Genomic DNA, 15,287 nt, shown 5'->3' on the forward strand with positions numbered 1-15,287 from the left:
TTTCAACCCACTCAGTTTAATGAGGTAATGTAAGAAGAGAGAATGACAAATACCGTTATTTTGTCCAGGATTGTACACTCTGCAAACTTGTCAATATAGCCTTTCGCTAAAGCTTAAAAGCAAATATGAGCCCCTCGCGTGGGAGGTTGTGCCGTCGGGGGGCATGCTTGTCCCATTAGTTCCTCAACTTGTAACCATTGTAAGCTTTGGAATTACTCGTCGCTGTGGTCAAATGGTTGATGTGTTTCCGTGATGATTCTTTGTCTACTATTTTCAAGGCATTAACCCACTTAAAATAAACCGGTTAATACTTGACACAATAACAGACAAAGGAAGGTTCTGCAAACCTGTTGAGCTTTTGTCTGCTGATAATGTCAGTCATCTTTTGGCTCCAATGCTTTGGCAGCTCAATGCGAAAACTCCCCATTAATAGGATTCTACAACAAGTGACGTTGTACACCCGTTAAAAGTGGAGTGCAAACCTAGCCCCCTTTGAAGGTAGGTGGTAAAGAACCGGTTTACCTTTGGGTTAAACTTAACTAATAGCAGTTCTGCTCAAAACGGTGAGCGATGACCAAACTAAACCATGTTGCCCAGATGGAAAGTTGCGAGAAGCTCTCAAAACTCAGTTCCAAAGATTTTTTTTTGCCACTTGCTGCAGTTATGAATCTTGATGGTGTGTTTGCACTAAAGCTCCCATGTGCTGGGCAGCCTTACCCAGACTTGAATCCAATCCAAGTTGATGGAGGAGTTGTCCCTTTTATCTTCTCAAATGGCCCTCGCTCTATTTGGTGCCTCGATCCCTGTCCAAGGCAGTCAGTCCATCATGTACATGTATTTGTGATGTATCAGAGTGTTCTAATTCCATTCTTGCATCGTACGTTTTGAACATAATGTCACTTTTGCCAGAATGTGATGCATTTTCATTGATGAAGGAAAGCAATTTTAAAACGCGACCTAAACTCGTACTCTTTTAGGATCACCAAAATGCTTTGGGTGCAGTGAATTATTTGAAGTGCATTGTCGTAGAGGACATGCTATGAGCTGAAAGCATGGTGTCTTGTTCGTGATGGTTGACTAGGCCGTAATTTGAAGAGTGTTTTGGAATTTTTAACATCCATCGGAACAGATAGGAAATGTTCTTAGTTCAGCAGCTCACCTCAACGGCACTCGTGACAATGCAACTCTCCCGCGTAGTACAGAAGCCAGTTGGGGAGATGGTAACATTGTGGTAATGGTCACTGGACAAGGAATCCATAGACCCAGGCCAATGCTCTGGGGGTCGCGGGTTCAATTCTCACCACGGCAGCTGGCTGAATTTAAATTTGGTGAATAAATCTGGAATGTGAAGCTAGTCCCGGTAATGCTGACCGTGAAACCATCGTCAGTGTTTGCAAAAACCCATCTGGCCTGCTCAATCCAGACCCCACCCTCCGCTGCAATGGCCTAACAGGCCCCACAGTTCAGGGGCCATTCAAGATGTGTAACAAATCCTGGCTCATCCATGGATGCCCACATCCCCCTTGAGAACAAAGTAAGAAAGAAAAAATGAGACTCGTTTCTGAGGTCCCCTTGGGAGCGTGGTTTGAATGTGCAACTTTCTGACTATGGCTAGAAACTGAGCAAACCCAACAACCAAAATGGGCTGCACACTAAATAACGTTAATCAGTCTCAACCCCGATGTTGGGAAAAGGCACGATGGCAATTGGCCACCAGGCTATGTCTATGTGAAGAATTCCATAAGCATTCCTTCAATAAGCTGAAACCTGGACAGAAGACGAGATGTATGGAAATTGTGATTATTATTTATTTTATTTTTTTAATTGTTTGCTCGTTTTCATTTATTTATTTCTTTAAATTTTGTTTTTCCAGCCTTCTAAATTGCAGAGCGGGACAGGCCCCTCACATGTACAAGACCCCACCTTCGGACGTATCTAAGCCACCAACATCATACATTCAGCTCTCGGCCTCTGCCCCCAAATCTTTCTACTCCTATCAGAATGTGAAGAATATGTGCCCAACTGGGTGGAAAAAAACAACCAATACCCCGAGCCGAGCATCTGGATTCGCAGAAACAAAAACGTAGGAATCTTCTCCTGAGCAGATTAGAGCTCGACCTTTTGAAAATGAGTACAGCCCAGGGCTTCTTTGATTCTGTATTTCATATGTCGCCGATTTTTGCACAGCGCCGACACAGACCATTCGCCCCAAGTGCTGTTGTTTATGCTCCACACGAGCCTCTTCCCACATCGCAACCTGCCAGCATATCATTCTTATCCTTCCCTTCCCCCTGATATTTCTCAATCTTCCTCTCTTCAATACTGTTCCCTTCAGCCACTCACTACGGTGGCACGTTCCACATTCTCGCCACTCTGAGCAAAACGGTTATCCCAAATTATTTTCTGGATTTATTAGTGACCTTTTTTGGTTTTGTTTGTTTGGTCTCCTTCCCCCCCCCCCCGCCCCCCCCAAAAAGTGGAAAGCAGATGTTTCAGGACCTGATGTGGACAACCACCCTAATCTCTCCGAAAGGCTGATGTGTTCTCGAGCAGACTGGGGAACAAACATCAAAGCTGGATTGCAAGAGCTTCACTTCGCCTCTTAAGCTTCAGTTCTTGAAAATATAATTTTTATAAGTACAGTTATTTTTTTTTTTAAAGAGTACTCAATTCATTTTTTCCAATTAAGGGGCAATTTAGCGTGGCCAACCCACCTAACCTGCACATCTTTGGGTTGTGGGGGCGAAACCCACGCAAACACGGGGAGAATGTGCAAACTCCACACGGACAGTGACCCAGAGCCGGGATCGAACCTGGGACCTCGGTGCCGTGAGACAGCAGGGCTAACCACTGCGCCACCGTGCTGCCCATAAGTAGAGTTCCAAGTGCAATTTTTAATTTCAAGAAACCTTATTAGTCCTATTCCTAATGGTGGAAAATCAAAATTTTGACCTGCCTAAAGATAAGGAGTTCACATTTTTCTCTCTTTTTTTCGCTCTGTGTTAATCACACTGAGCCATCACACCAGTTAACAAGGCAAATTGAAACTGGTGCCAGAGATTCTCCACACAGTTACCCTTGGTACTGCTCTCTTGAAAGTTCAACCTAAAACAACAGTGGGGTCCAGTCTTAGTTTTACATCTGTCAAATTTCATTAATTGACATTTTTTGGCGTCTCTTTTTATTTCTTTTAAAAAAAAATATTTTTATTGAAGTGTTTGCAAAATTTTTATAACCATGACAAACAAAATAATAATAACATAAACATCAACATGGTAGGCTAGACATTTCCTACCCAACCCCTTCTGTACATCCCTTAACCATATTACACCTACCCGCACCCCCCCCCCACTTCAGAATGCTGCCTCTGCCGACATTTTAATTTTCCCCGAGAAAGTCGACCAAAGGCTGCCACCTCCGAGAGAACCCTAACATTGACCTCCTCAAGGCAAATTCTCCAGCTTGAGAAACCCAGCCATGTCACTGACCCAAGTCTCCACACTCGGGGGCTTCGAGTCCCTCCACATTAACAGGATCCGTCTCCGGGCTACCAGGGAGGCAAAGGCCAGGACATCGGCCTCTTTCACTCCCTGAACTCCCGGGTCTTCCGACACTCCAAAGATCGCCACCTCTGGACTCGGCACCACCCGCGTACCTAGCACCTTGGACATTGCCTTGGCAAACCCCTGCCAGAATCCTCCAAGCTTCACGCATGCCCAAAAGATCTGAACATGGTTTGCTGGGCTTCCCGCACCTCACACATCTATCTTCTACCCCGAAAATCTTGCTCATCCTCGCCGCCGTCATGTGTGCCCAGTGTATCACCTTAAACTGTATTAGACTGAGCCTGGCACATGTGGAGGAGGAATTAACCCTGCTTAGGGTGTCCGCCCACAGACCCGCCTCTAACTCCCCACCTAGCTCCTCCTCCCACTTGCCCTTCAGTTCCTCCACCGGGGTCTCCTCCGCCTCCAACAACTCCTGATAGATATCCGACACTTTCCCCTCCCCTACCCAGGTACAGGACACTACTCTGTCCTGTATCCCCTGTGGCGGCAACAGCGGGAAAGCCAACACCTGTTTCCTCAAAGTCCCGCACTTGCAGATATCTGAAACCACTTCCCGGCGGCAACTTGAGCTTGTCCTCCAGCGCCTTCAGACTGGGAAAACTCCCGTCTATGAATAGATCTCCCATCCGTCTAATTCCTGCTCTCTGCCAGCTCCGAAAGTCGCTTTTTATTTCTAACCTCCCAACTACTGCCATCTCCTCCCAACTACTCCCATCTCCTCCCATTGCTAAAGAACTCCCCTAGGTTTCTTAAGTAGCACCTTGCAAACCTACGACTGCTACCACCGGGAAGGACAAGGGAGCTGGGAACACCACCGCCTAGAGGTCCCCAATCCCCCCCCCCCTTCTCCAAGTCATTCATGATCCTGACTTGAAACGATATCGCCATTCCTTCGCTGTCACTGGATCATGGAACTCCCTCCCTAACAGTTCTGGGTCCCTCTGGGACTGCAGCGGTTCAGGAAGGCAGCTCACCACCACCACTTCGAGGGCAACCCGGGATGGGCAGTAAGGGCCTAGTCAGTGATGTTTGCATCCTGTAAATTAATTTTTAAAAAGGGAATCTTGGTTCTGTTTGGATCTCGCCATAGTTTTGAGTTTCTATAATGCCAATGTTCCACCCAAGTCTTGGATCGGCAGGAAAGCTGCTCTTGCTCCTCTTTAACTCCTAGACAAGGCTTTGTTTTAATTTCACAGGATATGAACATCGTTGGCCATTTATGACCCATTCCAAATTGCCCTCGTAGGTGGCGGTGGGCTGTCACCTTGAACCAGGCCATGTGGTATAGGCGCACCCTGTACTGTTAAGAAGGTGCGAGGTGATTTGATAGGCAAACCCCCTCTAACAATCAAACCTCTCTCAACTTTACTATTTGTTTTGTGACTGCCTTCTCCAAATGTCTTCCTCCTTCTGACCGCCATCTTGCACATTTTTCCACTTCACTAACGTTGAAAAGCAGAATCACTGCAGCCTCCTGCTTTATTCATTCCTTCCCTGAAACCCACAGCCTGGGAATTTCTTGCCTCCCTCTGACTTCCCTTCCTCTTTCAATTCAGCGTTGGCATCCTTAACCAACGTTACTGGATTAAAATTATTCAAATCTATTCAGTTAGGGCCCTGGTCTGTCCTCTACATTCTTGAATTTAAAATTTTAAAAGGTGCTTCCTTCTTTCCTTTGTATTCTTTGGGTAGTTAAGAGGATTTTCTATGCGCAGGAACCTATGGGGGGCGATTCTCCAAAATGGAGACTAAGTGTTCGCGCCGTCGTGAATGCTGTTGCGTTTCACGACGGCGCGAAACGGGTGCCGTGACCGCACAGGGGGCCAGCACGGCGCCAACCCACGCATGCACGGGGGACTTCTTCAGCGCGCCGGCCCCTACGCAACATGGCGTGGGGGTTCGGGGGCCGACTGCGCAACAAAGTAGGCCCGGGGGGGGGGGGGGGGGGTGGAGAGGCCGGCCCGCCGATCGGTGGGCCCCGATCACGTGCCAGGCCCCATCGGAGGCCCCACCCCTCCCTGGTGCAGGAGCACTTTTCCCTGCCCCACAGGCCGCCCCCGACCCTCCGTGCAGAGTTCCCGCCGGCAGCGACGAGGGGTGAACGGCGGTAGCGGGACTCTGCCTCGGGCCAGAGAATCGGCCGCCTCGCCGATTCCAGCGGCTCGCGCCGCTGCAAACCCGCCGGCGCAAATGGCACCGATTCTCCACACCTCGGAGAATCACACGCCGGCGCGGGGCTCGGAGAGTCGCGCCCATGGTTCCATCAGCACCGCCTCTGCCCCTCTTCACTCTCCCTAATTTTTGTGAGGGTTTTTTGGGGGGGGCAGAGGGGAGGGTTTTACAGCTGCATTCTGGTCACATGGGTTGTATAATTTAATGCATTTGCCCATATGGTTTTAATTTTCAGACCTTGGAAACCCAAGCCATTGTACCCTAATTACAAATCGTTTTATTGTTCTTCTGTCCCCGCCGCTCCAGTGCCTCTGAGGAGAGGGACTTTGCAGCCTGTGTATGGAAACATGGAATACGGTCATTCAGCCCATTAAGCAAGCCCACTTAACATACGATAGGAGCTAGCTCTGATATTTATGTAGGAGAGAATTTTGTAACGGTCGCCCAATTTCAGTCTGCGCCCCTCCCAATGCAGGATGGGGAAAGAGCTACCTTTTTGTCAGTTTTCATTCTGACTAATTTGGTAACTGCCATGGGCAACTTACGATGAGCAGCAATGTCAGTGAGGGAACTTGTGGCTAAATTATTAGCTTGCGAGTAAGTAAATCAGCTTGGTGTCGATTCAATTTCTTCACTGCAAATTGGAGTCGGTAATTCTAATTTCTTGGCTCCCTTCCTTCCATTCCTGCCCAAAGAAATGGGCTGGGGAGGCGATGGGGTAGGGGTGACCCAGGTGTGGGGAAAACCAAAAGATCGATGTTCAGCTTTGATAAAGGAATCTCGAATACGAGACTAGATGGTCAAGTCAAAAGGAAGCAAGACTTGCATTTTGTGACTGTGGAATGTCAAAAGCGCTTTACAATTAATTAATGCTTCTGAACTTTAACTTCTTCAGGGGGAGATGGTGGGATAGTGGGAATGTCACTGGTCTAGTAATCCGGCAATAAACCACCCTCCGAAATGGTCCAGCAAGCCACTCCGGGAAATTGGGACGGGGTAATAAATGCTGGCCTTGGGACGACACAATTTTCAAAACTGTCGTAAGGTGGGAAACACAGCAAGCTCAAAAAACAGCTGCGAGATAATTGGGAAATTAATGGTTTTAATGATGTTCATTGATGGATGCATATTGGTAATATGTAACTTTTGCCACAGTTCCAGAGGACCATAGGCTGCTCTCCCTTTTGTGTGAGAGAGAGAGAGAGCTGATTGGTGATGACTTAACCTGAGGGGCAGGTTTGAGAAGGCGAGGCCTCCCAAGAATAACCTCAGCCGGTGCGGGAATCGAACCAATATGTTGGTTGCAGAATGTGATTTTTTTGATCTCGTAAGCTTGGCATCGATCATTTGACCCATGTGGTGAGCACAAGCTTCCTGGACAGAAAGCTGGAACCCTGGACGCACATATTTAGACATTTCTAACGTGCACTAGATATTTAGTATGTGGCTCAATAGCCTTGATTCTGCTTCAAGAGCCAATGTCCAGATGGCGACCGCATATAGGAAATTGCTGAATATTAACCGAGCAGCTTGCAACCAAGCCGTGTTTCCTTGCTAACTTAATAAGCTCCAATCACTTCAATCTCTGTACCTAACCTGGAAACTGAAAGCACACTCCAAATACCTCACTGTTTTATTAATAACCAAATTGCTTCTGTTTGAAACTTAATGTTGAAATAGTCGGGATCATAGAAACTCTGCATATACATATGCAGGCACCAATCAGCACTGACTCCAGTATTTCCTAATTGGCTACTGAATTAATGTTCAGGCTTTGGGTCATAAAATAGGACCACTTTGCCAATAAATTATTGGTTTGATTTTAAATAAATTAAACCAGTTGACCCCTAAAGGACTTGTCCGACATATAAGAATTTATTAGTCCTAGATAAAGCAAGGGATTAAATTGCCTGAAATGTCCTTATCGGATCATCACTGCAAAGTATGGAAAACAGTACTATTGATTTTGCAGCAAATAACTGCTGCCACCTAAATTTCCCAATGTGCAGCTGCAGAAGTATAGGTCTCCAGTCCACTGGGGTGATACCAAAGCTAGAGACTTGGGGCTGAATTGACACCACGCATCTTTCAAAATGGTGGGCGGGACCTGATGCAGAAGTCCCACCCCCATTTCTGATAGATCCCAGTTTTACTGGTGGGGGAAGTGGAGGGGTGTGACCCTCACGAGCAGCAAATCCAAACTCAGCAGGGTTATTTGAATTTGGTGCAAAGCTCAAACAGACCCTATTTTGGCTGTTTCAAGGGCCTTAACAAAAGTGTGCAAGTCAAACACTGATGGAGTAGATCTACATAAAACACTCTCAATGGGAAGATAAAGCCTGTTTTAAGTGTTACGATCTGAAGTTTTTTAAAATTCTCTTCCCCCCCCCCCCCCCGCCCCGGCCCGCTCTTTAAACTTAGGGGAGGGAGAGCTTAAGCTGCCTGATTGACAGGCTATCTGGTGTGGGTTTGAAAACATCATTACCATCTGTTCACGCAATTTCAAGAGTCCTTTGACATTTCCCAATGGTGGTTGCTATGTTATTATGAATGCTTGGCTGGGTTTCAAAAGTTACAATCATTGCAGCAGGGTTTGAATTCATAGTCAACCATTTAAGGAGGCTATTAAAGGATTATTTGGAGTCTGAATAGTTTATTTTTAATAAGAGATTGAAGACTTGAGAGGAAATTTAAAAGCTGTGAATGGGAGTTATTTTCACAATCAAGTATGTCGGAGTGAGAGCTGTGCTGTTGTTCAAAGTTGTTTTTTTTTTTTTTTTCATCTCCATGGTTCCTGAAGCCTGCTTACGTTGTATATTGTGTGACTAGCAGTGGAAGTGACATAGGGAGGAATGCAGGTGATTATGAGATTGCTGATTGGCTAGAGGGCCGAGCAGCTTCTAAAACAACTGGGAAGAAATTCCAGAAAGGAGGCGAGCCTTGTAATCAGCCGCTTTGGCCCTTGCCCACCTCGTGACTGCCCAGGATCCTCTTCAGGGGTTGGCGGATCCAACTTTACCCCAACCCCTGGAACAAAAATTGGGACTAACGGGACCCTTTAAACTGAGGTGGGTCGGCCAAGTCAAGAAATTTCAGAACTCATTCATAGCCTTGATTCAAGCGGGGAACTTGTATGTGGTTGCTGTAATGGAGACTTGGTTAAATAAGGGACAGGACTGGCAGCTAAATATTCCAGGATATAGGTGTTTTAGGGAGGAAGGTAAAAGAGTTGCAATACTGGTTAGAGAACATATTACAGCTGTACAGAGGGAGGACACCATGGAAGAATCAAGTAACGAGGCACTGTGGGTGGAGCTCAGAAATATGAAGGGGCAGTCACTATGATGGGGGTGTACTACAGGCCTCCCAACAGCCCACGGGAAGTTGAAGAACAGATATGTAGGCAATTCTGGCTAGATGTAGAAATAATAGGTTGTTGTAGTGGGAGACTTTAATTTTCCTCATATTGACTGGAAATCGCTTAGGGCTAGGGGTCTGGATGGTGACAAATTTGTTAAGCGTGTCCAAGAAAATATTTTGGAACAATATGTGGATACTCTGATTAGAGAGGGGGCTATATTGGACCTGGTACTAGGGAACGAGCCCGGCCAGATCATCAATGTTACAGTGGGGGAACATGTGGCGAGCAGTGACCACAATTCCATAAGCTTTCGGATACTCATGGAAAAGGACGAGTGTTGTCTGAGGGTTAAGGTGCTAAATTGGGGGAAGGCTAACTACAACCAGATTAGGCAGGGTTTGGAGGCTTTTTGGGAGGGGCTGGTTGAGGGTAAATCCACATTTCTCATGTGGGAGTCTTTTAAGGAGCAGTTGATGGGAGTGCAGGAGAAGCAAGTGCCGGTAAAAAGGAAGGACAGGAAAGGCAGGATTCGGGAACCATCAAGGCTATGGATGATCAGGGAAATTGAGAATCTTGTCAAAAAGAAAAAAGATGCATACGTGAGGTACAGGCAACTAAAATCAGATGAAGCACTTGAGGAATACAAGGAAAGTAGGAAAGAGTTCAAGCAGGGAGACAGGAGGTCAAAAAGGGGTCACAAAATGTTCTTGGCAGACAGGCTTAAGGAGAATCCCAAGGCATTAGGAACAAGAAGGTAGCTAGAGAAAGAGTCGGTCCACTCCAGGACAAAGGAGGGAAATTGTGTAGAACCTGAGGAAGTAGATGAGGTCCTTAATGAGTATTTTGCATCGGTATTCACAAAGGAGAGGGACACGTTGATTGGTGCTGTCTTGGAGGGATGTGTAAATACTTTAAAATAGATCATTATTACGAGGGAGGAAGTGTTAGGTGTGTTAAAAAGCATTAAGGTAGACAAATCTCCAGGGCCAGGTGGCATCGATCCCAGATTACTGAGGGAGACGAGATGAAATCCCTGGGCCTCTAACAGAAATCTTTGTGTCCTCGTTGGCCACAGGTAAGATTCCAGAGGATTGGAGGATAGCCAAAGTTGTACCGTTACTTAAGAAGGGTTGCAAGGATAATCCGGGTAATTATAGGCCAGTGAGCTTGATGTCAGTGATAGCGAAATTGTTGGAAAAGGTTCTCCGAGATAGGATCTATGCACATTTGGAAGTGAATGGTCTTATTAGCGACAGGCAGCACGGTTTTGTACGAGGGAGGTCATGTCTCACTAATTTAATTGAATTTTTTAAGGAGGTGACAAAAATGATTGACCAGGGAAGGGCTGTGGATGTTGTCTACATGGACTTTAGTAATGCATTTGATAAGGTCCCGCATGGCAGGCTGGCGTAAAAGATTAGGGGTCAAGGGTGAACTAGCTGGATGGATCGAGAACTGGCTTGGCCATAGAAGACAGAGGGTGGCAGTGGAAGGGTGTTTTCCGAATGGAGGTCTGTAACTAGTGGTGTTCCGCAGGGATCAGTACTGGGACCTCCGCTCTTTGTAATATATATATAAATGATTTGGAAGAAAACGTAGCGGGTCTGATTAGCAAGTTTGCGGATGATACTAAGATTGCAGGAGTTGCGGATAGTGATGAAGATTGTCAGAGAATACAACAGGATATAGATGGGCTGAAAAATTGGGCAGAGAAATAGCAGATGGAATTTAACCTGGACAAATGCGAGGTGATAGTTTGGTAGATCCAATTCAGGTGGGAGCTGTAAAATGAATTGCAGAACCATCAGGAGCAAAGAGACACAGAGATCTGGGTGTGCAGGTCCACAGATCCTTAAAAGTGGCAGCACAGGTGGAAATGGTGGTAAAGAAAGCGTATGGCATGCTTGCCCTCATAAGACTGGGTATCGAGTATAAAAGCTTGAAAATTATGTTAGTTATATAGAACGTTGGTTAGGCCACATTTCGAATACTGTGTCCAATTCTGGTCACCGCACTACCAGAAGGATGTGGAGGCTTTGGAGAGAGTGCAGAAAAGGTTTACCAGGATGTTGCCTTGGAGGGTATGAGCTATGAGGAGAGATTGAATAAACTGGGATTGTTCTCCCGAGAGAGGCGGGGGCTGAGGGGCGACCGTATAGAAGTTTATAAAATTATTAGGGGTATAGATAGGGTGAACAGTTGGATACTTTTTCCCAGGGCGGAAATGACAATTACAAGGGGGCACAAGTTCAAGGTGAGGGGGGGGAAAGGTTCAGTGGAGATGTGCAGGGGAGGGTTTTTTTTACACAGAGGGTGATGGTGGCCTGGAATGCACTGCCAAGTGAGGTAGTTGAGGCAGACACTTAAGCGACCTTTAAGACTTAACTGGATAGGCACATGAACAGACTGGGTATAGAAGGATACAGGCGGTTGGCCTCGATAGGACACGTGATGGGCGCAGGCTTGGAGGGCCGAAGAGCTGTGCTGTATTGTTCTTTGTTCAGGCTACCCAGCTCGATAGTGAGAATCTAGCCTTTTACTGCCTTTCGCTGAGCAAAGCAGCCAGTGATTCTGTTTTTTTGGTGTGTGGGTTTCGCCATGAATTCTGAAAGGATGTGTTGTTCAATACAGGGCAGGTGGCACAGGGTGTTGGTGCTGTTCAGGTGCTGTGGCCTCGAGTGGGAAGCCATTGGGTTGTAGCTATGATTTCTCCATTGAAGAAGCAACATTAGGGGAAGGACTGGCTGAATGTTGGAATACTCCCCGCAGGGATTGACGAGTGACTCACTCTTACCACAGCTCTGTACCTCCGAGCGGTTTTCCCCAGAGCAGGAACTGAGGCGTGATTGCTTGGCTGGAACATTCGACTTTTGAGTGGTGCAAATGTTAGGGAAAAAAATGAAATGGGGGAAATGTTCCCACTCCTACTCTGTCCCTTTCATTTTCTCTCCTTGTGAAGGCAGTAATTAATAAAGATTGGAAATGGTTCCATAGGTGTTCACCCCCCCGATCGCATTGCCTGTTCACCTGGAAGCACCAATAATAATTGTTGCTGGGTAATCGTTAAAGCATCATAAGCAAGCCCCGTCACATCTTCACCAAACAGCCGTACTCGAACACATACAAGGTCTCTTGAGCCGCTCCTATCTACTTTGCTCTCTTGCGTCCTCTCTTACCACCGTCCCACCCACCACCTTCCCCAAACTGTCGTCAGGTGTGTCTGCCTGTGTGTCGCCCTATCGGAATCTGAAATTCCAGTGGTTCCAATGCAGTGGGCAGATTAATGGCTGATTACGATAATGCAGCCGGCGAATTTAGAGGTCGGAGGGAGGGGTTGGGGTTTCTGGCCTTGGTTTGTGCTCCGCTCATTCGCGTTGGTGCAGTCTGGAACTTGGGGCAGGGTGAAATTGAGTAGTCATTAGATGAATGTTTTCAGAGTGAATGCAGACGTAAACTAGTGAAGGACCCACTGGTGTGTCATCAAAATGAGAACCTTGGTTAGGCGGGGGCCCTGTGAGAGGCAAGAAATGGAAACTGTAATTACCATCCACCAACACTCTGGCTAAATGTAATGTGTACTGTAATCTACTCATGTAAAAACACGAGCAAATTCCAAGTGCAATAATGGATTTTTACTGCAGTTTTCAATTCTTCCTGATCTATATAAATGATCGGAATGCAGAAACAATTTCTTCGCTACTTACATATGTAGATAATATTTTCTAGAAGGATTTAGATGCCAAGTGAAATTTAATACAGCCAAATGAAAAGTATTGTGTATTGGGGAACAATATATTGTTATTGAATAATATGTGCAGGTTCGGGAGGGATGACAAAGGCATAAGAGTTTGAGATGGCTGCTAAAGTAGTGGCTTCAATCTTCCTCTTTTTAAAACTAACCCAGTAACGATGAACATTTTGAGAAGGTTAGCATAAAGAAAATGATTCTTCATGACCTTTTTCAAAGAGTCACGAGGCTCATAAAGTGAAAATGTTACCAATTATATTTTAAGCGCAACATCAGGGAAAGATTCTGCTGATTGCCGCACCCCAGCGGTGAAGGGCTAATGAAGGCATCTCGCTGGATGGGCACAGTCCGTGGCATCTGCTGCCCATTGTTCTTTTGACGGGAGCAGAGTCTAATCAGCAACATGTGCCACGTTGGGGGCAGAAACCTGACAGCGTTCACATTCCGAATCTGCTCGTGGTTTCCCTTGCCAGACTAGAATGGGTTAGCAGGAGAAATCAAAACCAATCTGTGCTGGCGCTTGAGATCTGAGGAGTTTTAAAGTATTTTTGCCTGGAGAGGGGCGGTGGGGAGAATTGCCAACAGTTCTCGTTCAAAGCCTTGATTGTCACACTGGAGTACCGGCGAGGCCAAACCTTTATCCCTTCAAACGTGCACCAGAGGTTTTAGAATGATCAAACTGTTTTCTCACTTCCCAAATGAAAAGCTTCACGCAGCGCACGTTCTTGTGTTTTTAATTTCCCATCAATTGCTTCTGTCCTGAAGGAACTTGTGCCCTCTGTGTTGACTCTGTGCCTTCCTTTGCCGCCTCGCAACAGCACCTTGGGTTTCTGTCAACATCTCTTAACGTAGTAAAATGTCCCAAAGGCGTTCACCTGTTTTGAATTTGGGACAAGTGATCTGGTTGTATTTGAGCCATTTGGAGGTGCCAGAGAGAGAGGGGCTGTGTGTTTTCATGGCCAAGCTTGTTCCTGTGCTTTCCAAGTATCCCCTCCCATTTCCAGCACAAATTGTGGAATAGTGAACTGGAATGTGGGAACACGAGCCGGTATTCCCTTCCCTTCCTCTGTGGCACTTTGCAGCAACTTTACTGACACTGTGGCCAAGAGCAGCAAAGACCTCCAACTTGAGATCTGTGACTTGCTTGTGAACCAGACTGCACAATGATCGCCCATGTAGCCATTGATTTGAATAGTTAAACACAATATGTAGTTCATGTACAGGAAAAAGTTACAAATATTGTTTGGCTCTTAAAAGATTCCAAGTTTCTTTTTGTGCTTTATATTTTGAAGTGCAGGGGTGGCACGTCGGCGCAATGGCTAGCACTGCTGCCTCACGGCGCCTAGGACTCTGGTTCGATCCCAGCCCCCGGTCACTGTCTGGGTGGAGTTTGCTCATTCTCCCCGTGTCTGCGTGGGTTTCACCCCCACAACCAAAAATGATTGGATTGTTTATTGCCACGTGTACCGAGGTACAGTGAAAAGTATTTTTCTGTGAGCAGCTCAACAGATCATTAAGTACATGAGAAGAAAAGGGAATAAAAGAAAATACATAATAGGGCAACACAACATATACAATGTAACTACATAAGCACTGGCATCGGATGAAGCATACAGGGTGTAGTGTTAATGAAATCAGTCCATAAGAGGGTCATTTCGGAGTCTGGCAACAGTGGGGAAGAAGCTGTTTTTGTGTCTGTTCGTGCGTGTTCTCAGACTTCTGTATCTCCTGCCCGATGGAAGAAGTTGGAAGAGTGAGTAAGCCGGGTGGGAGGGGTCTTTGATTATACTGCCCGCTTTCCCCAGGCAGCGGGAGGTGTAGATGGAGTCAATGGATGGGAGGCAGGTTCGTGTGATGGACTGGGCTGTGTTCACGACTCTCTGAAGTTTCTTGCGGATCCTGGGCCGAGCAGTTGCCGTACCAGGCTGTGATGCAGCCTGATAGGATGCTTTCTATGGTGCATCTAATGTGCAGGGTGGGTGGATTGGCCACGCTAAATTGCCCCTTAATTGGAAAAACATTGGTTGGTGGTTGAGTGGTAAATATCTGCTGTACCGTCTTAGCATGTTGGTCTTGGCACCAGGGAGAACCCCTTGCGTCTTCCTTCAATACGGTGTATAGGGTCTTTTGCAAGAGAGCTCTATGTGCTCTAGTCTCTTGAGTGGGATTGGAACCTTTGAGAATGCTGCCACTGCCCCTGAGGCAGAGTTAACCTGATTTCACTCGATGGTGGAGTGGGAGGAGTTTAACCTATCAAAATGCTATTCAAGAGCACCTCTTCCAAGATCAACAAAGCACAGCAGAGCGCAGTTATATCCTTCGCCTGGATGTACTTGACTGGCTGGCTAGGAATGGGATTGAAGGTTTGGAGAATAAATACGGACACAAATGATTATGGAACATAATGGATCCTGTGAGATTGGAAAGCCATTTTTTT

The 15,287-nt window shown here is 46.5% G+C and overlaps 1 protein-coding gene across 9 annotated transcripts in view; it reads left to right on the top strand.

Annotated features, from left to right (window-relative positions):
- sipa1l3 (signal-induced proliferation-associated 1 like 3) overlaps window positions 1-15,287 on the top strand; it is a 278,960-nt gene that overhangs the window by 245,601 nt on the left and 18,072 nt on the right. For 8 of the 9 annotated variants that reach the window (XM_072490005.1, XM_072490004.1, XM_072490013.1 and 5 more), the window contains one exon: window positions 1,874-2,083. The exons of the other annotated variant lie outside the window; for it this stretch is intronic. In XM_072490005.1, coding sequence (XP_072346106.1) covers window positions 1,874-2,083 — 210 coding nt within the window. The remainder of the gene's footprint in view (window positions 1-1,873; window positions 2,084-15,287) is intronic. 9 annotated transcript variants of the gene reach the window in all.

The sequence above is a fragment of the Scyliorhinus torazame genome, chromosome 25, assembly GCF_047496885.1.
Source record: "Scyliorhinus torazame isolate Kashiwa2021f chromosome 25, sScyTor2.1, whole genome shotgun sequence".
In the NCBI taxonomy this organism is placed as follows: Eukaryota; Metazoa; Chordata; class Chondrichthyes; order Carcharhiniformes; family Scyliorhinidae; genus Scyliorhinus; species Scyliorhinus torazame.